The 19,514-nt window shown below is 48.9% G+C and overlaps 6 protein-coding genes across 6 annotated transcripts; 4 read left to right on the top strand and 2 right to left on the bottom strand.

The window, feature by feature from the left end:
* Positions 1 to 2,938: 2,938 nt before the first annotated feature.
* On the bottom strand, positions 2,939 to 3,925 carry EURHEDRAFT_513983 (CDP-alcohol phosphatidyltransferase family protein; the record flags this gene model as incomplete). The annotated part of the gene is made up of 4 exons (XM_040786225.1): positions 2,939 to 3,185; positions 3,237 to 3,407; positions 3,526 to 3,808; positions 3,856 to 3,925. The coding sequence occupies 4 exons, from the start codon at positions 3,923 to 3,925 to the stop codon at positions 2,939 to 2,941; spliced, it is 771 nt and encodes a 256-aa protein (XP_040640404.1).
* Positions 3,926 to 5,210: 1,285 nt separating this feature from the next.
* Positions 5,211 to 5,733, top strand: EURHEDRAFT_376010 (uncharacterized protein; the record flags this gene model as incomplete). Its single annotated transcript, XM_040778803.1, has 2 exons — positions 5,211 to 5,215; positions 5,286 to 5,733. The coding sequence occupies 2 exons, from the start codon at positions 5,211 to 5,213 to the stop codon at positions 5,731 to 5,733; spliced, it is 453 nt and encodes a 150-aa protein (XP_040640405.1).
* Positions 5,734 to 5,918: 185 nt separating this feature from the next.
* EURHEDRAFT_376011 (uncharacterized protein) lies at positions 5,919 to 6,426 on the top strand (the record flags this gene model as incomplete). Its single annotated transcript, XM_040778804.1, has 2 exons — positions 5,919 to 6,144; positions 6,191 to 6,426. 2 exons carry the CDS (start codon positions 5,919 to 5,921, stop codon positions 6,424 to 6,426), a joined length of 462 nt encoding a protein of 153 aa, XP_040640406.1.
* Positions 6,427 to 6,583: 157 nt separating this feature from the next.
* Positions 6,584 to 10,522, top strand: EURHEDRAFT_410498 (hybrid sensor histidine kinase/response regulator). Its single transcript, XM_040781374.1, has 3 exons — positions 6,584 to 6,682; positions 6,756 to 10,180; positions 10,230 to 10,522. The coding sequence occupies exons 1-3, from the start codon at positions 6,615 to 6,617 to the stop codon at positions 10,469 to 10,471; spliced, it is 3,735 nt and encodes a 1,244-aa protein (XP_040640407.1). The 5' UTR covers positions 6,584 to 6,614; the 3' UTR covers positions 10,472 to 10,522.
* A 2,544-nt stretch (positions 10,523 to 13,066) lies between these two features.
* On the bottom strand, positions 13,067 to 17,398 carry EURHEDRAFT_475028 (aminophospholipid-translocating P4-type ATPase NEO1). Its single transcript, XM_040785398.1, has 2 exons — positions 15,334 to 17,398; positions 13,067 to 15,285 (listed from the first exon to the last, which is right to left on the bottom strand). Exons 1-2 carry the CDS (start codon positions 17,141 to 17,143, stop codon positions 13,319 to 13,321), a joined length of 3,777 nt encoding a protein of 1,258 aa, XP_040640408.1. The 5' UTR covers positions 17,144 to 17,398; the 3' UTR covers positions 13,067 to 13,318.
* A 653-nt stretch (positions 17,399 to 18,051) lies between these two features.
* Positions 18,052 to 18,820, top strand: EURHEDRAFT_401165 (uncharacterized protein; the record flags this gene model as incomplete). The annotated part of the gene is made up of 3 exons (XM_040780063.1): positions 18,052 to 18,111; positions 18,200 to 18,349; positions 18,536 to 18,820. 3 exons carry the CDS (start codon positions 18,052 to 18,054, stop codon positions 18,818 to 18,820), a joined length of 495 nt encoding a protein of 164 aa, XP_040640409.1.
* Between the last annotated feature and the right edge of the window lie 694 nt (positions 18,821 to 19,514).

The following is a 19,514-nucleotide window of genomic DNA, read 5'->3' on the forward strand; positions in this document are numbered from 1 at the left end:
TGGGACGTGTTCTTTCTCGCGGGAGGACAGGAGTATACAAAACGTATATGTACATATGTACATATACACCTATACGTGCCTGTTTTTCTAAAACGACCATGAATTTCCTCTTCGGACGCCGCCGTTTTAATGAGGGTACTTAGGGCCTGCTCAGTTTTTAGTGTGCCAGAGTAGTTGATTGGACCGATGGTCTATCGGCTTGGCTAACTATATGACTATCGGGCAGAAAGCGAGGGCGGCCAGTCACGTGACCCGATGGGTACAGTCGGAATATAGAGGTTCCTTACCGAACAATACCAACTGATGCCTGATTGATGCCTCGCTGATAATATGGCGCCGGCAGCTTATCTACTCCTCTGCCATTACTGCTTTTGAAACCGCATAATCGCTTAGTATACTCTATAAGGTAGTCAACGGTATTATATAGGATCCTATATAGCACCTTTTTGCAAGAATCAGAGACCTCAACCTTATACGCTCGATACGTACTTTCGACCCTAAGTTGTGATTCCGACAGATATCTCTTCCTGCTGAAGCCGAATCCTATCGCAGCTCTTCGAGCTGCGTCTTGTCTATGTACCTGTAGTTAGCCTGACCTGGAGCTTGACCTGTTCGTCAATTCCTAATATATCTGTACCTGACCCTGCACCCTGACACGAGGGGTGAGCACAAAAACGGAAAGGGAAAGCCTTCGAGCTGTCTAGAAAACCAAGTACGTATGCGGACTAAATCATATAACAGGATATGTTTCCTTGATGAAATACAAATATACTCATTGCATCATTGAATCATTGAACGTGACCACCGAGTTTGAACAAGAACTAGGAATTGAAGCAGTAGCTAGTTCTGGTCAGATAGAAAAAGAAAAAAGGACAAGACATTCCGCGTGTCATTTGACTTCCGAGGATCAAGAAAAGGTAAGGAGATCTGTCAACGCTATGTGTGAGTGACAATCTTTTGGCCAATCAATGACCTTGAGAATATGAACCAACGCCGAATTTAGTACCCATCCCATATAACCGTATCCTCCACTGACACTCCTTTTGGAGACTTGAACAGCACATGATCAGGAAGCACAAAAGGTTAGACAGTTCTATCAAAACACACGGCGGCACATTCCCAGTTATCATCACCACTTGATTCAATATAACGAACCTCCTAGGTTTTAGGCGACGGTTCACGGCGCATGACAGCTTCTAATGGGAGCCTCAAGAGGAGTGTCATGAACAACTCCGGGAAAATTGAAAATTTCCTGGGCGACATAAAAGCCGCAGTATGGTTGTATCCGCTGCCTGACCGGATGTCGATTGCGAGGACGTAGGTGCACGGGGTGATGCAAGGTCCGTTGAAGAAGATGAAGGACCACCGGAAGTTACCACTGGGGGAGCAAAAAGGGCTGCTGGCGGATAAGGTGCTGAAACGGATCCGGATACCACCGAGTGATGAAGCAGGTAGGTTTGTGTACCCACGCGTGAGGCCCCGGTCTGGGGAATGTCGAGTGGGAGGACTATCTTGAGTTCACTGTCCGAATTTGCGAACCACCAATGGCAGTCGGGGACCAACTGGGATTAGAATTCCGAAAACCTAGTTTCAATCATCAGGGAGGACCAATCTTCTCCGGGGTCATGCTGGGGGTTTTTCTTCGGCATCAATGACTGATCGGCTTCTTTACGGCACGACCTGCCCTTGTACTCCGCTGGTCCATTAACTGTATGACCAGTCACGGGGGCGGATCCGCATTGTCAACAATTTCTCAACGAGCTCAGCGGTAAAGGTTTGCGCGATGCAGTCGTGTGTTTTTGAGGGCATTCTCAAAATGGCGCACTTGCTGTCCAGGGTGAGCCTGACGGCGGAATGCCCTGCCATTTTTGAAATATAAATTTGCGGGGCGATATTCCTCGAATGATAACGAATTGATTGGTGTAGTTCGGGTCCTCGTTTACCTTCCTGGATACTGACGTGAGGACTTGTCGCAGTCTAGGAATCGACGGCAACACCTCCGCTTCTGGGGTCAATCGGCGCGGCTGCCTTGTCCTTGATATCATCGGCCGACTTGGCCAATTTGCGATATACTATTTACCGGGAAAGAGAGATTTAGATGCAAGACAGACAACATGAAGTCAATGTTGACCCATGTGAATGCCATGTGTCACTCCGCATACCATGGATTCGTTTTCCGATATCAGCTTGCCAACCAAAACCCACCGTTCTACTACCACACAGGCCACTCTGATGATCTGCCTGCAGATTGACCCACCGATGGGAATGTCTGCCGTATGACTTCCGGCTTGGCTCCTCATCTAACGGCGAAAACTCACCTTCCTATTACTCGAGAGTACCTTTGGATCTCACAGCTAACATCCCGTCGAGATATAGAAGCCGGAGATCTTTGGTCACGACCTACGCGTGAAGTCAACCGGGGTTCTTTTAGGGGCTGATTAGATGATGACAGCTTTTGAGACCCATCGTCCTTAGACCCACTTTTGGATGGGGATCGTACATATTAGACGAAAAACACGGCGAATTCGAGTCCCCGTGACTAGATCTGCTCATGGGTCACTATGATATAACTCTGCCCCTGCAGACATGGTTCTCAAGAAGAAAGCATGCCAATGTGGTGTAGAGGAGATCCTCGTTGCCGCAGAGTGCCATGGATGGCGTTAAAAAGGCCATTGGATAGTAGCCAGGGGCTGAAGTGCAAATACTAGTTCAAAGGATAAGGCCGGGGAGTAGAGGTCTCATGCCATTATCACTGTACCTTCTAGGTGCTCAACTACAGGGTAGATCATGTATCGACATCTCAGCTCTCGCGCACGGTTGGCATCCGTCTAAACCTCATCAGGCACAGAGAGACATCATTTATGGCTTGTGAAGTGGACCGCCGTTGTGAAATTGAAACCTTTTCTGGATACATTCCAGGCTATTCGGTGAAATTGGGCTATAGACAAAAAGGGAAATACCAAGAAATCAGAAATAACTTCAGGTCTAATATTCTAATCCACCGCTTTGGCTGTGTCCACTGAATTTTCTGGGAATGCATCTTCCTCCTCATTTTCAGGTCACCCCCTACAAGCCACTTGCTAGCCTCGATCAATTGAACAACATTCACATACTGCTGAAGTAGCATAAACAGCGATGAGGTAATCTGTAAGGTCCATGGAACAGCGCTGTCTATCTTTTTTACACTGGCACAGCGTAAGCACAAAACCTAATCCATTCCCTGTGAGTAAACTTACCGAGCCATTCCCATTGTCCCAGCGCTCCACGGCCTAGTCGCCCGCGAGGCCTCCGATACCGATGGCATAAGCGTAGGAGATGAGAAGGAGAGCAAATACAACGCGATAAAGAACAGCTCGTTCAGCAAGCAGACGAAGAAGAGGATATACTGCCGGTCCTTAGCTTTATCTCTCACAATAAGTTGGATAGCATAGTATATTCGAGTAATAAACCCACATAACCTAAGGCCGGTTCTCATCAATCTGCTTATGGCTCTGGCAATTTCTGCCTATCCCTAATGTCGTATACATATGAATATAGTGGTTTGAGTAGTCCAAACTAATCCATCCCTGCAAGACGATGCTCCATCTTGGGAACGCGCTCGCTATAAACATCAATAGACAAGTCGTTGTACAGCGGTCTGTGATCATATCCAGCACTGCGCCGAATTGGGTGCATTGTCCGAGACGGCGAGCAGCAGCTCCGTCTAGAGCATCAAGGAGGCGGGATATGCTGTATAGGAGGAAGCATGTGCGGGGGTGGAGGGGCATGTAGTAGAGGGATGCTATGGCGAATATAACACGTGTGTACCCTATAGGATTAGGCAGGTTCGAGGCATTCGGAAACGAAGCGACATACCAATTATATTTGGAACGAAGAAGGCGTTCTCCTCTCTGTCTTCAGCAGTTTGTATAGGACGTATAGCCATTGTTGGACGTGCAAATGTTGTTTGATGGCGGATAGATGAATACGAGCAATGAGTACCTACAACTACCCCTGTAGGTCCGCTGATCTGACATCCCTGTTGGTGAAGGATCGACTGGCTGTGCCTTTTATTCTGATCTATGCTGCCTCAAAATGTTCTGTTCGAAGAACACTAGATTAGTCCAGGGCTGCTCTAGCGAGTTTGAACCATACCTCACCTCTAAACTGTCCTAAACACCCTTTAATTCCATTATACACAACATAAAACAGCGGAACAAACTTCTTCACTATACGCTGCCACGATGCTCTCCATGGGTGACTAGATATAACACGATAAAGCTCTCAATACTCGGGCCAGAGCCTCGCCCGGCCCCAATCCACAAGCACGACAGTACCATCATATCGGACGATAATATTCTCCGGATGCAGACCGCCGTGCGTAAACACGGTCTTTCAGCCCTTTAGCCCTCGAACAGTTTGGTGTAGGAAGTAGTCGTTGTGAAGAAGTCTGATTCAATGTCGTGTTTACAGTCGAGCACTTCGGGGATAATCAATCACGAAGCGCTTGGACTATTCCTTCGTTGAAGCTCTCTTCGCAATAGCATGTGCCATAGCTGTAGCACGTGGAGCCACCATAGCCATGTCAGAATACCTTAATAGTAAAGATGCATGATCTTCCCTAACTCAGTGGCACTGCACAGGTTCGAATGGAAAGGAAATTCTTCATTGCCCTTCAGTGTATGATAGATTTTGATTTCAATAACACAAAGCACCTGGTAATTGAATTTAAGGTTGGGATCTTCCTGATCTTCTGACGGTGCAGTATAACCAAATTGGTGAGCGTCTCGACCACTGCGGTACCCAGCTTCACCATTCCTTCAGATGTCGCCAGGACCTCATGGATTTGTGAATATCGATCTAAAGCCATCTTGTCAATCTTCACCTATAATTTATATTTGCCCCGGTCCAGCGTGATATGGCACAGGTTCAGTTCAGAGAGGAAATACGTTTCGCTCATGAGAGCTCCTGGGTTGGTTCGACGTCGCCATTCCAGGATTTTGCGATTACAGCATATGTTCTGGAGGTCTGCGGATTTATTGAACAGAGTGTTCCATGGGAATCGTAGAGCTATGCACAGATAAGTAACTGCTTTTTCTCTGTCTAGTCTGGCCAAGTACTTTGTCTAGGATTTATTGTGCTATTACATGATTGCCGTCTTTTAAATCAACACCCCAGATCTCATTATGGCCGCCCTTTGCCATATCGGACAAAGGCCACTGACAAATCCCATGGTGTCTGGCTGCTAAGGGGGCGTTGAATTGTGAGGATATCTCTGAGGAATTGGAAGAGAAATGATTACGAAGTGTGGCTGCCTTCATCGATGAGATTTCGGTGCGCCACCCGGGCGGAGATTTGTATGCGAAAGACCTGCTTGACGTTGAGCCTAATGCTACAGTCTTTCTGGGGCACACTGTTTACGATGCTGTGGTTACTACGGGTTCCAGTATTGCTTTTATTGACGCCCGCGCTGCCTGTGGTGGTCGGGAGGTCCGCCTTACTACAACCTCTTTCGTCGACTGCTCTGGGAAATCCATCCTAGGCATATACTCAGGCGCAGAGACGCTATACGGCCAAGAATCACAAGCAGAGTGCGGCGAGCATCTAGCTCCCGCCCAAGCCGACAACATGCACCACGGAAACACCGTCTTTTTCCGCACGCGCATGGCAGACGTCCCAGTATCCTTTCCCAGTGTCCCATGGGCCACAGAAGTCACCAAAGACTTCTCAGACCTACGGGGACAGCTCACATAACCCGGGATCGAAAACGGCCCGGGTCCAATGGTCGTTCCTCCGGACCCTCGATCCGGCGGCGCATGAAGGGCCCGCTTACCCATTTATGGGAGTATGGGCAGTGGCTGGATCCGTATACTCAGGGTGAGCATATCCGCAATCATCTCCTGCGGGCTATCTATGGTACTCTCTCGAATTTCAAGACCATGGATCCTGAAAACTACGCCAACATAGAGCTTGAGTGGGTTGCTTGTGTTTCTGTGCAGGGCGAATTTCGTCGATATAAAGGCGACTACGTCCTCGCGGAGACGGATATCCGCACACACAGAAACTTCCCTGATGCCGTGGTGCAGAATGATGGGGCGTTTTGTTTGCACTACCCAGGGAATGGCAAATATGACTTTGGTCTGAAGTATTGGGAGTGGGATGAGCGTGATCGGAAGCCGTATGAACATTCCCTTTCGCTGCTTGTATTTAGTCAACGTCCCGAACTTGATGATGGCGGATAAGCATATAAGCGTCACCCATGTTGCCGGATCGAACTCGAAGTTCATGGGGAATGGTGGACAAAATGCCATTGCGACGGCTGCAGCGGCGCATCGGTGCCGCAAGTACAACACCACGCCTCGAGGGGTTTATAAGGGCCATTTGCAGGAGCTCAAAAGGATAACTTCGGCTATGACGAGAACTGATAACTTCAAGGCTAAGCTCTAATGCGTAATAGAAACAGAATAGGGCACACTCAAGATTCTACAGCATTCCATACCTGAGGCAGGCAGGCTATGACGTAGTTATCGTGACATCATGGTTCCAGCAGGATTGCTTATCTCATCGGGTCCAGGTCTCCTACCTTTTTAAGTAGTCAGCGTCGCCTATACCTCAGACCCATATTATTCCGCATTATGACTGCTAATGCTGGAACCACTGCGCAGTCTTACTTCCCACTAGCGCAGGAGCGGGAATTCTTCAAGTATGTACTCTGTATAATCAAATTGGCCATTTCCGCCGTAGGAGAGTCATGCCATCGCTAACTTGTCCCGCAGGTACCTTCCCCATGATACCAGCCCTAGTTCTAGTTTTAATTTCACCCATTGGCAGCATGGATGTCAACCGTCTCGAGACACTGCCTTGGTCTCTTTCGCTCAGCTAGGCGCCTTCCGACTAGGCGCCCAGAGAGCCCTAATTTCGCTCTTCGACCGCGCGTACCAACATGTGTTGGCTGAGGCTACACCTACCTTGAGTTTGGTCGGGGGCCACGTCCGTGATGAATGTGACCGTTTACGATTAGGATGCTGTTCTTTTCCCAAGGACAGGGGTCTTTGCCACCTGGTCTCCAGCTTACCATCCCTGGAACACGACCAGGTCAGGTGGGTGATGAACGGGAGCGCCGTGGTAGTGCCGGATGTGACGGAGGACTGGTTCGAGTCCGGCCGGCTGTTGGACGAGTTATCCGACGTCCGTTTCTACGCGGCCGTGCCCATTATCAGTCCGCGCGGTTTTGTCATCGGCGCATACAGCATCTGGGACGCTACGCCCCGCCCCGAGGGCATTGATGAGCATTCGCTGCAGTTCCTGAAGGATATGGCATCTACTGTTATGGGACATCTGGTCACGGAGCGCGAGTACCACAATAGCCAGCAAGCCGAACGCATGATTGTGGGCCTGGGCAGTTTTGTCGAGGGCAGAGCCACCCTGCGCCATTCCTGGCGTGAGGCTAATGCTCAATATGCAGCCTCGGAGCAGTCCGGGGAGACGGTCGAGGGCCAGTTGAACATGCGACAGCAGGAATTGCAAGAGGCGGCCAAGGGTACCGATCAGAAAACTCTCGCGTACCGGGTTCCCAGGCGTGGGGGAGACGGCGCCCTGGCGGTGAACAACCAGGAGCCGGTCAGACGCTCCGACGGCAATAGGCCGGATCAGTCGTCACAGAAACCCAAGCCAGCCCGAGGTATTCTTGCTGGTGATGAAGCCCTGGAGGAAGACATGCTGTCAACAAGCATCAAGCATGTCTTCTCCCGTGCGGCCAACCTAATCAGGGAATCTATTGGCGCCGAAGGGGTCGTGTTCCTCGATCCGAACAGTGAGCGATTTGGTGACTTGGTCTATAATAACAGTCGCAAGGTGACAGGCTCCGGCAAGGAAACAGGGACCAGTGACGAGGAGACTGACTCCGGTTCATCTTCATCATCCCGACGCCAGCCATCCTCGGCCTCGGATGAGGATGGGGAACCACATGGTCCTTCGGCTTGCGTCTGTCTGGGATCTTCCACCTCACGGGTATCTAGTATCAATAGCAACTCAATGGTGGGATCCGAGATCGCGGCGAAGAAGTCCCTGCTCACATCGCTGCTCCATCGGTATCCTCAGGGCAAAATATTCTCCTATAATGCCAATCGAGCGGTCTCAGACGACAGCGACTCCATCTCCCAGGCCACATCTGGATCCGAGAAATCATGTGCTGAGGGTAACGCTGTCCGTATTAAGAAGCAGAAGCGGCGGCCCGGCAGCAAACGAAGGCGGAAGCCTGCCTTCCTGCACGACGCCGAACATCTAATCAATATCTTTCCAGATGCCCGGAACATCATGGTGTTGCCCGTGTGGGACACGGACAAGAACAGATGCTTTGCCGTTAACTTGGTCTGGACCAACAGTCCGGAACGCGTTTTCACGACCGAGAACGAGCTCGTGTACATCTCCGCCTTTGCAAACAGCATCATGACGGAAATCCGGCGCCTCGATGCAAAGGTTGCGGACAGGGCCAAAACCAATCTTGTTAGCAGTATCACTCACGAGCTCCGCAACCCACTTCATGGCATTTTGGGCACCTCCGACATCCTGAGTGACACGGCGATGAACGCTCTCCAGCATGGCATGGTTCACACAATTGAGGCCTGTGGCCGCACTCTACTGGACACCATCAATAACCTGCTCGATTTCACATTCATCGACAAATACCAGAAGAAACGATCTCCCTTCAGGACACGACAGCGCGAGAAACCATTGTATGCTGACGTGCAGCTGGACCAGGTGCTCGAGGAGGTGACGGAATGCGTCTTCGCAGGCTATAGTTTCTACAACCATCCGCAAACACCGCCCCCAGCCTTGACCGATTCCTCCTCACGAGCAGCAGACGATGCACCATCAAAACGTGCAGGCCCCGAGAGCAATCGAGTCACGATCATCTTCGACATCGACCAGGAGAGCGAGTGGGGCTTCTACACGCATGCCGGTGCCTGGCGCCGCATCCTAATGAATACTTTCGGCAACGCCCTCAAGTACACCTCGTCAGGCTTTATCCATATCAGACTCACGTCGTCCCGAACGGAGAAGAAAAAGAAGAAGCGCCCAGTCTCGGATTCTGAGGATGAAGCCGAGCAATATGAGGTGACCCTGACTGTCAAGGACACCGGCAAGGGCATTGGCCCTGAGTACTTGCAGAAGGACCTCTTCACCCCATTTAGACAAGAGAACGCGCTCGCCTCGGGGAGCGGTCTGGGCCTGAGCATCGTCCGTCAAGCGGTGGGATCCCTCGGGGGCTCTATCGAGGTCAACTCGACCCAAGGTGTTGGTACCACGATGACTATTCGTACTCCACTTACCCACCACCCTGCACCCTCAGACGCGTCGGTGTTCAAGACGTTGCGGAGTCATGTTGAGGGCAAGTCGGTTGGCCTATTAGGGTTTGGGTCCTCGCTACGCTCGAAGCGCGATTCCACGCTGTATTCGTCTCTGGAACGATTATGTCGTGAGTGGTTCGGTCTAAACGCTACCACTGTATCTCCAGTACAGGGCGAGCATAAACCATTCGACTTCTACTTAGCTGTTCAAACCGAGCTCGACAGTGAGGACCGAGAGGGTCGCAATATATTCAACTTAGGCCAGCATCTAACGGGCGACAATGTCGACAAGGGCTGTGGGTCCCCCGTCGTGGTAATCTGCCAATCTCCTGAAGAAGCACACAACATGTTCATCGCGGCCAAGAGCCGCGGCAACGAGTCACCCATCTTCGAGTTCATCAGCCAGCCCTGCGGGCCGCGCAAGCTGGCTCGTGCTCTTGACTTGTGCATCAAGCGCCGGTTGGAGCAACAAGGAGAACAGACTAGCAGCCCTGATGAGCCCACACGTTGGGTCGAGATGCCCGAGTCGTCTCATTTGCCGTTGAACCTTAATCCCAGCGATCCTCCAGACGAGCGCATGAAGATTAGCAAGAGGCCTACTACCGATACTATGGGGGATGGGAGTCGCAGTCGCAGTGGAACCAACCCATCGTCGGCCGACAAGAATGGTGCGGCGGAAGAGCGCACGACTGGGAGATCCGTGTTGCTGGTGGATGATAATGACCTCAACCTTCAGCTACTATCCGTGTACACGAAGAAGAGTGGGTACGACTATCTAACAGCGAGGAATGGCGTTGAAGCTGTCGATACATACAAGGCCCAGCCAGGCCGGTTCGGTGTCGTGGTAATCGGTATGTCCCCCTCCTCTTCAAATCCTTTCTTCCTCTAATATTTGAACAGACCTATCCATGCCCATAATGGACGGTTTCGAAGCGGCCCGCCACATGCGGCGCATTGAAAAACAGTACAAGAACAAGTCCCAGCCCGAGTCCATCCGGCCCATGATCATCGTAGCCTTGACGGGTCTGGACAGTGCGGATGCGCAAAAAGAGGCGTTTGGGTCGGGCATTGATACGTTTCTTATTAAACCGGTTAAGAGGCCTGAGTTGCAGGGACTTTTGAGGCAGATGGATGTAACATAAGTAGTGTTTGTGTTTAGCTATTAGAATGTGGTAGTAATTGATTATTGTCCGTTTTCCTCTTTTTTCTTTTTTTTTTTTTTTTTTTTTTTTTTTTTTTTTTTTTTTTTTTGGAATTACAGGATTGTGTGCTCTAGTAGATCTGGTCGTCAGAATAAAGTCATGTCAACTGGGAGAGAATGGACAGTTATTTCGGACCTATCTAAACTGCAAGTAGACTACTTTCCAAATTTCGAACACATTCAGGTAGATGTGGCCATTTACTCAATGTCTGGTTATGAGCCCTAATACCGTTCTCCCCCTCGTCTCATCTCTATCCACTGACTTGGATGTTATTGACTTATAAACCTTCTCAGTCATCCACCTCACACTCTTTGTCTGAATTTATTTCGTGAAATAATCTACTCGGATTTGGATTCGAACACTCCATGAATATCTTACAATGTATCGAAGTGAGACAAAAAAAAAATACTGTTTGATGGATCTTTCTTCCGCAAGCACAAGAAACACACAGTGGGCTATATCAGGTTTGAGAAACGAATAATTCTACTTTGAATTCAATACCTAAACGCTCTGTTTGAATTAGCCATTACACACAGCCAAAACAAAAACAATTATTTCCAGTTGACAAGGAGAAGTCAAAAAAGAACTTGGAAGATGGGATACGTCCATGAGGATCTCTGAAGGGGACTGACTGTCATCCTCGATGAGCTTTGGTGAAGTGAATTTCAATATTCCTTCCCAAAAAGTTCACCAGATCGTGGATCCAGGGCCTTCGTCTACGCGTTGAACTGGATGAGCGAACAAACACATACAAGCCTGAGCCTTAGCGCTTCATATCCCCGATTCTCGAACGACGAAAAGGGAGCATTTTTATGCATTCTGGCTGTTCTCCTCTAGACCTGCGTTGTGCTCTTCTCGTCTGCAATTATTTGGACGGTGGAAAGGACATGGTGGTGATTGTACTTTGATAGTTCAAATATGCCTCCAAGTGGGACCTAACCAATATACTTTTTATTTAGTATCAGTCCTTCCACGGGAAAGCCTGCCCTCTTGCATGCATCATTTCCTTTACGCTCAAGACAAAGGGTCTTTTTGCTTTCGTTCCGCTGATGGAAGTGGTACGTAGTTTGATGTGGTTCTCTGTAATGTAGACCTTGGGGGTTATGTGGTTCTGTCCAGAATACAAGATGAGGTGAGTGATAATAAAGGCAAGGACTAACCTTGAAGCCGTTGCGTCGTAAGCTTCGGAACTCGTTCTAACTTCTTCATAATAGACCTCGTCTGCTACCTGTTCTGTTGGAGCTTATGCCATGTCTACGACTTGCTTCAGCAATTATTTCCACATGTTTAGAAAATACAACGCAAAAGATGGTCAGATGTGGATTATATATGCACCTGATGATTTAGAACAGCAGTCTTGCACCTGCGACTACCAGGGGTTTATCAAAGAGTTGAGACGGGCTTTGTTAGTTGTTTACAATCAACCTCGACACAACGCTCGAACAAAGATGAAGATAAGGTATGAGATCTCGTTAGCCATATTGTCATTAAGTTACTAGCCTAATATTTAACCACTGGGTGTCACTAGGATATACTGCTGAGCATTCGCGTTCTTCGCTTTTATTTGCTTTCGATACATGTGTACCTCAACAATCTACATTCAAACGTATTCTCGAATGCGTCCCCTTCGCAAAGGGGACGATACTAGCTTAAGCCTAGAAGATTCTTTGCTTCTGAACACATATAGCATCAATATAACAGATTATTAGTACGGTGGGTTGTGCACTAGTCCAATAAAAAGACACTGAATATGTGTACCTTGGTGTTTATTACTCATATACGCTGTGCAAATAATCTTATCTCGACTGTTACTGAAGTAGACTAATTCCTCATACTTGGGAGTATATTGCTCTTTCTGCCGCAGTCAAACCAGAAGCAAAACCACACGTCGCCATCTAGGTACCATCATTAAACTATATATACGAAGTTTTCTATCAACATCACCGTTACCATCAAACACTAAACATCCACACCAAGCCACTAACATCACCATCATGCCCCACTCCCTTTCCATAAACATCTACGGCCACTGTGAACTACTCTCCTCACTTTCAGATTGAAGACGGATCGCAAATCACCAATTTACTAACAGCCTTCGGAAATGATGAGAGTACCACGCCCGAGCTTGGGGTCAGCAATTGCCAAGATTGGGTCGCGGGTGCTATCTCCATACTTGAAGATGCTGGTGTTGCGAAACCCGGAGAAGGGGCATTTTTGGAGGGATATAATCAATAAAAGTGCAAAGGGGATGAAGGAAGCTTTTCTAAAAAATGGGAGGCGTGGATTACTGACCCGGAGAGCAGCTTTAACGGAGTTCCGGATGCGAGTTTTGATAATAAAGAGGCGAGGCCTGTTGGGAAGTTAATAGGGAATGAGGCGTTTTTAAAGATGCAGGCACTTATGGGTAATGGGACGAAGACTATTTCTAGTGAAGAGGGTCCCGGGAGGCCGTTTTATGTGTCGAATCTGTTTTTTTTAGCCGGGTGGGTGAGAAGAAGTAATGGAGTGTTACTCCGTATGAGTACAGATTCGATGCGCCGAATGCTTATTGGGATGAAATTGTAGGTGTGGGGTTGGGGGAGGGTCTTGTAGCGGATATTAGATTCGATAAATGAGCTGGGATCTAATATCCAAGGAGCTGCCAGGGTGCGGGAACTAAGATTTATATGTCTATTGGGATCTGAGGCAAAAAATAGAAACAAGAAGATGTTATTCACGCTACAACGCGCATCACTCAAACTCTTTCGGCTCAACAAGCGAGTGAGATACAGAAAAAGAACAAAAGAATCACCCCCGGACCTTTCGGTAACTAGGCGGGCTCCAAGAATACTTAACCAGTTTCCCAGCCCAGACAGGAACAACGGATACCGCACCAACAACCACGACTCGCCAGATCCAGTCCACAGTTATCACATAGTGCAGGTCGAAGTAGTCTCCCAGGAACGGGACACTAGCTGAGTAGACAAGAGCGGTACCAAGAAGACAGATGATCATAATGGGATGCCAGGTGGTAATGGAAATAGCGACCATGAGCAATTCGTTGAGCACAAGTGCTGTGAATGATACGCTGATGAGTCGTGGGCCGGAGATGGTGTCTAATAGAATCTGTGAGAGTCCTTCGATCACAGCGCCTTGGTAGACTGAGATGAACACCCAGATGAAGAACGAGCGGTAGCTTAAGCTGCGGCCGGATTTTAACTCCTTGTATAGTTCCGGATAAAGATTGGCCAAGTGCTCGTCCACGTCGCGGTCGAAAACCAGTGAGAAAACCGGGGCATTGGTGTAGATAGTGGCATAGCCGACCATGAGCCAATTGATGAAGAGACCTTTCGGATCGAAACTGCTGGCAATGCTGTACATTGTCTGGCAAGCGCTGATAACGAGACCACGGTGCATGATAAACTGTGCCAACTTTGCTGACCGCTTGTAAGAGTTGCGTCCGTGCCAGACGAGAAGTTTCGTCAGGTGATGGAACTGGGTGATACTAAAGTCTGCTGCAAGCGACGCCTGACGACCTTCTTTACCAACGATACCGATACCGACATCGGCTGCTTGGATCATGGAGACGTCGTTACCACCATCGCCAATACAGCACACCCGTTTCTTTGTGTGTTGACGGATCAAATCCGCAACCTCTGCCTTCTGGGTAGGCGAACACCGACAGGCAACGACAGCTGGGAGCAGGACCGCCAGAGAGATAAACTGTGACCTAAACTGGCCCAGCATCAATGACAACGATTCTCCATCAATAAGCAAGCAGCAGTCAGTCTTGTTGCGAATAAATTCCAGGGCTTCTTGGGCGGCTGACGGATCAGTAACTTTTGCGACGGTATGGATGTATTGTCCTCTTGCAACAAGTTTCGCAGAGATAGCCACACAGCGTGCAGTCTCAACCTTGTCTCCGGTCAACATCCAAATCTTCACTCCTGCATTGCGGAGAAGCTCAAGAGACGGCTTCACGTCTTTTTGCAGTCGATCCTCCACACCTGTCACTCCGAGAAGTTCCAAGTCCCGTTCCAAATGCTCATTGACAACCTTGGCCATTCCTGCATCACGGCCCTGCAAAGCAAGCGATGCCTGCTTATATTTTGCCGTAAACTCTTGGTATTGCTGCATAGAAAGCCGCCTTCTGCCAACAACCAGTGTCCGCAGACCCTCTCGGGCCATGTTAGCGGTCTCCTCATCAAGCCAGTCATTTGCCGCAACAATCGAGGTCATAACAGTATCAGCACCCTTCTGGTAGAACCATATCTCACTGTTGTCCGTTGGGGATTCCAGCATCCCGCCATGCTCGAATTGGACAATGATGCCCATGCGCTTACTATCCGACGTAAAAGGGAAGATATCTAGAATGCGCACACGCACCACGACTTGCCCATTGTCGGTAGATTCGAGAACTATTGATTGGCGATCGCGGTAGGCTAGCTTGAGTCCTACCTCTTCCGTGTATCGAACGATAGCGATCTCGTCGGGTGACGAGGCCTGATAGCTTGTAACCTTTACACCGTCCTCTTCATCCGCAGTGGGCGTAACATTGTGACAGAGAGCAAGTGCCAGGACAAGGTCTCTAACACGGGAACCAATCTCTCTCCTTGTACGGGGAGCAGTTCCAGCTCCTGTTTGAGCACCAAAGACGGTGGAGGGAGTGACCAATGCGTTTCCAGCAAAACTTTGATGGATATACGAGGCAACTTCATCCATGGCATCATTTGCGTATGAAACTGTTCCAACATGGATTTTCTTCAATTCCATTTCTACATAATGTTAGCCAGGTTATCAGACGTTTCAGGAGTGATACATACCATTCTGAGTCAAAGTCCCCGTTTTGTCCGAGAGGAGGTACTCAATCCTGCCAAGGTCTTCAGGAATCGTACTTGTCCTGACGACAGTATCCGGAATGTCCTTGTCTCGCTCGATGAAACGACCGTACACGGACTTGGCCATATCCAGGTTGACACGCAAACTCATCGGAATAATTGTCGAGAAGAGAATCAGATAAATCATAATCGCTACATACCACTCCTTATCATTGGTCGGCTGGAACCCTTTCAATGCGACTAGGATAACCGAAAGCGCAAAAGTCAGGATGCAGAGGATCTTGGTTAGACTGTTGATTTCATATTCTAACAATCCGATCTTCGACCGAGAGGGAGACGTGGAAAGGGCAGCTCGTGTCTGTGAGCCTGTATAGATGATGGCAGCATAGGTAGTGGTATTTGATGCGAGAACAGTGTTGGCCCACGCGGTGTTGTCGATGTTCAACGGTGCAGAATTGTTCTGTGGATCTTCTCCTTCATCCTCTCTCCCGTTTTGTGACTTGTCAACGTGCGCATCATAGAATCCGGAAGGCGGTTCCAATTCAATGGCACCAACAAACTCATTGACTCTCTGGTCCGGCGCGCTGGCGGTGATCTTAAGCCTAATGAGTTCACCGAACGGTAGGCTCTGGGACAACGCAGAAGGCAAGCGCAATTTCCAGTCCGTTTCACCATCTAGTTGATCAGTCCGGATGAACGTATCAGCAGCAGATGAGTTTTTCTCATTTGCTGTGGCAGTAGAGCTGGGCGCTGGATCCGTAGGCGCTGACGGTCCTTGATCCGAATCGATAAGGTCGGCGGGAGATTCAGTGACGGGTTCTTGCTGCGTGATGGTAGTATCGGCAGAAATGCTTTTTAGGATGACAACATCCGCAGGCAGACGTTGATTCTTCCGGACCTTCAAAACATCGCCGACCTTTAGATCACGAGACTTCTTCGTGACCTCCAGCACGTGTTCATTCGTCTTCCTTGTAGATTCGTCAAGTGCCAAAATGGTAAATTCCTCAGAGTTCGCCTCAGCGTCCCTCCTACGACGGCCAATATCATCCAACGCCTCCTTTCCCAACGATATTGAAACCACAAAAGCCAACGGTGCGATGTATGACGACATGTAACCGATTCGAAGGACGGGAATGATTTGCGAGAGAGCGACCAATAGGAAGTAGATGTTGAAAAAGAAGGAAAACTCGTTGTAAAGAGTACGGGGTAGGAAGCTCCATGGTGTGTACTTTGCGTTCGACACGATGTTCGGGGGGTATTTCGATCTTTGCGCTTGCCCAACCAGCACATCTCGCGGCGGCTGGGATTCTGCCTTGACTGGTGCATTTTTGGATGAACGATTGAATATGGTGCTAAGCCCGGGGAATCGTAACCGGAATCCCCTTTTCGATGCCGGTCCTTGGTTGCTTAACGAGTGAGTGGATATGCGCCGGTCTTCGAGCAACGGCGCATCATCATCTGTCAAATTATGGGAGCTCGCCTGCGATCTCCGCATCCTACCACTATTCTGGTCCTCCAACAGACCGTTTGTGTCCTCTTCCGATTCTCTGCGCTTCATCCCGGAGACGCTGCGTCTCAGCCGATTCCCAACGCCTGCACGTAACTTTCTCAATGCAATCCCAGGGCCGTATCCTCTTTGGCCAGTCGAGCCATCCCCTGAGAGCCGCGGAGGTCGGTGACTTGGAGCAGTATCCGGATCGAGTTCTTCGAGATCCAGGTCGTCATCGGAGCCGGAGTCGCTAGGGATGCTGGCGTTGTCGTGCGGATGCACATAATCGGGTGACGAAGACATCATGCAGATATAAAGCGGTGAAGCCTCACTAGTTGCTCTCACATGAAGAGAAGTGATGCGTGGACCTGCTACAACGCAGAACCAAATGTCATGACAAGCTGTAGTTGGGGAATTCTCAGGGAGCCATTGTTTTTCCTCGAGTCTGGGAGGCTGCGTCAGCGGAACGGTTTAGTGTGGAGTCGCCGTGAGAGGCGTCGTAATGTATATAATAAAAGACAGGCCCGCCGTCTGGATGGGTGAAAGTGTCGTTAAGCTATTCCTTCTTTAGGTCTTAGGGAGATCGTCCACTTTCTGGCAGCCTAACAGCGGGCGGTGGGCTGGTGGGTCACATGATAACAGCCACAACGGCTGCGCCACATAGTAGTATAGCATGATGTCATTGTTTGGGTATTCTTCATTCGATACAACACCTTTACATAGTAAAGCGGACGACTGCAGTATTCCGTTCAGTCAAGCAAAGCCATTCATTCAATATAGCACCCTCCCTGAGATTTCGGCAGATTTCGGCCGACACAAATATTGATTGGTATGATACCTCTAGCGGGGAAATTTATACTTCGTATACTTGAAGGCTGCTTCTAGAGCCCTAGTAGAGAATAATAACATGGGGCACAACGAAAGGTAAAAGTCAAAAATTATTCGGAGGATGAATTACAAAGCTGATAAGTGTCTGAAGCATGATTGCAAGACCTCGTAAATGGATGAAGATCCGGATTATGGTTTGCTGCACCGGATATATAATCTGTCGGGCATGTTGAATGGAATCATCCATTACCATCAGCCATCTGGTTGCTATATCATGCCAATCCCCTGAAATTTTTGAGCACCTGTTTATTAATCATCAGGTAAATACAAAGGTTCAAGGCCAGCATATCAGCTTCTCAATCCCCGTGCCTCCTTACCTGACCAGAATGGGCTGGGCAAATGACCTCAAAAAGTCGAAATGGAAAGACTTACCCATTCGACAAAGAGTCAGCACTGCGCAAGAAAATGAGAGATATTGACAAGCACTTCTTGTAAACCTTCTGGGACGAGCTTTTTCAAAACCCCATTGCCCAGGCATATGTGAACTTTTTGGCTCAACAAGTGCGAGGGAAATACAAGCCTTTGCTCCAATGGCTTAAATTGGTCCTACAGGAAATGGTTGCTTACGATATAGATCTCACAAGAATGAGTTATGCAGAAGGCATCGACACAATTTTGGAAATGGTGTGACAATCGGTTACTGTATTCATTTCCCACGGGGATTTATCTTGATTGGACAAATCCAAACGAGGATTGTGTGCGCTGGATGCTGCATGAACTTGAGCATGTTGTTCAATACAAAAGAGAAGGGGAGTGAATAAATTTCTCCTGAAGTATATTGTTCAATCAATTACTACTGCCCCATGGCAGAAGAGCATCAGGGACATCCATGACAATATGGAACTCGAAGGGGATGCAAACGTAAAGGCCGACAGCCTCCTCGAGGGTGTGTTTCGTGAGCTAAATGATCTAGCATTGGGCCGGGAAACTGTACTCGACAGCAATCTGGGTTCATTTATCAACTTGACCGATCAGGTCATCCGCGAAGGCGACTATTTGCAATCTGCAAATGAACTCTATCGTTTTATTTGTCAGGGTGATGGGAACGTCCTGCTATATGGACCAGGAATGTGTGATCTGGGCATCATATACTGATGGAATGGGTCATACCCCATATCGTATTGTTGCGCAGGCGGATGGAAACGTCGTTCAGTATGACAGCACGTAGACTGCTTTGTGGAGAACTGGGACAGACAGTCAGATCATCCTGATTGCTTTTTTATACTCCAGGATGACCGCAATTTGGTACTCTACAAACGTGGGCAACCTATAAAGGCACTGTGGCATACTCAGACGTTTATTAAGTCGTGAATGCTCAGATATCTTCGAGAACCTATGTTGGGATCCACGTTTATGCATTTGTCCGTAGATGCTTCTTTGTAGAATCAGAAGAAGTCCCTGCTGTATTGCTCATATATTATGGTACACTGAAAGTTGTGGCTCACTTGATAGGAGCCGCGATGCGTTGACATACACGGTACGACTAAGGATAGGACAGCAGCAAAGGGCTCCGGCTCTTAGCCAATGCCAGACTTATACGTGAGTTGAAGCCTGTTAGCTGGATATCTTGTGATACAGCCACAGCATTGCCAGATCAGACACACAATGCTAGATAGTGCAACAAAGCTCGGACCAAGGATTGGTTTGTTATGATAGTTCCAGGCGAGATCTTGCTAATTATTCAAGGGCCGGATTCCGGTGCATCGGAGGGATATCACGGCATTTGTCTGTAAAACCCAAGGTGAAACCTGATTAGACCCCTGCCACAGCCAATGAATGCCAATACGCC

Source organism: Aspergillus ruber (assembly GCF_000600275.1).
Source record: "Aspergillus ruber CBS 135680 unplaced genomic scaffold scaffold00007, whole genome shotgun sequence".
Taxonomy (NCBI): Eukaryota; Fungi; Ascomycota; class Eurotiomycetes; order Eurotiales; family Aspergillaceae; genus Aspergillus; species Aspergillus ruber.

What these genes read in the sequence shown, in the direction of transcription:
- EURHEDRAFT_475028 (XM_040785398.1), bottom strand. Translation starts at nt 17,143, where the DNA reads ATGATGTCTTCGTCACCCGATTATGTGCATCCGCACGACAACGCCAGC. An exon ending in GGGGACTTTGACTCAGAATG is followed by an intron (nt 15,286 to 15,333) that starts GTATGTATCACT and finishes AACATTATGTAG; the next exon opens with AAATGGAATTGAAGAAAATC.
- EURHEDRAFT_410498 (XM_040781374.1), top strand. Translation starts at nt 6,615, where the DNA reads ATGACTGCTAATGCTGGAACCACTGCGCAGTCTTACTTCCCACTAGCG. An exon ending in CAGGAGCGGGAATTCTTCAA is followed by an intron (nt 6,683 to 6,755) that starts GTATGTACTCTG and finishes CTTGTCCCGCAG; the next exon opens with GTACCTTCCCCATGATACCA. An exon ending in GTTCGGTGTCGTGGTAATCG is followed by an intron (nt 10,181 to 10,229) that starts GTATGTCCCCCT and finishes ATATTTGAACAG; the next exon opens with ACCTATCCATGCCCATAATG.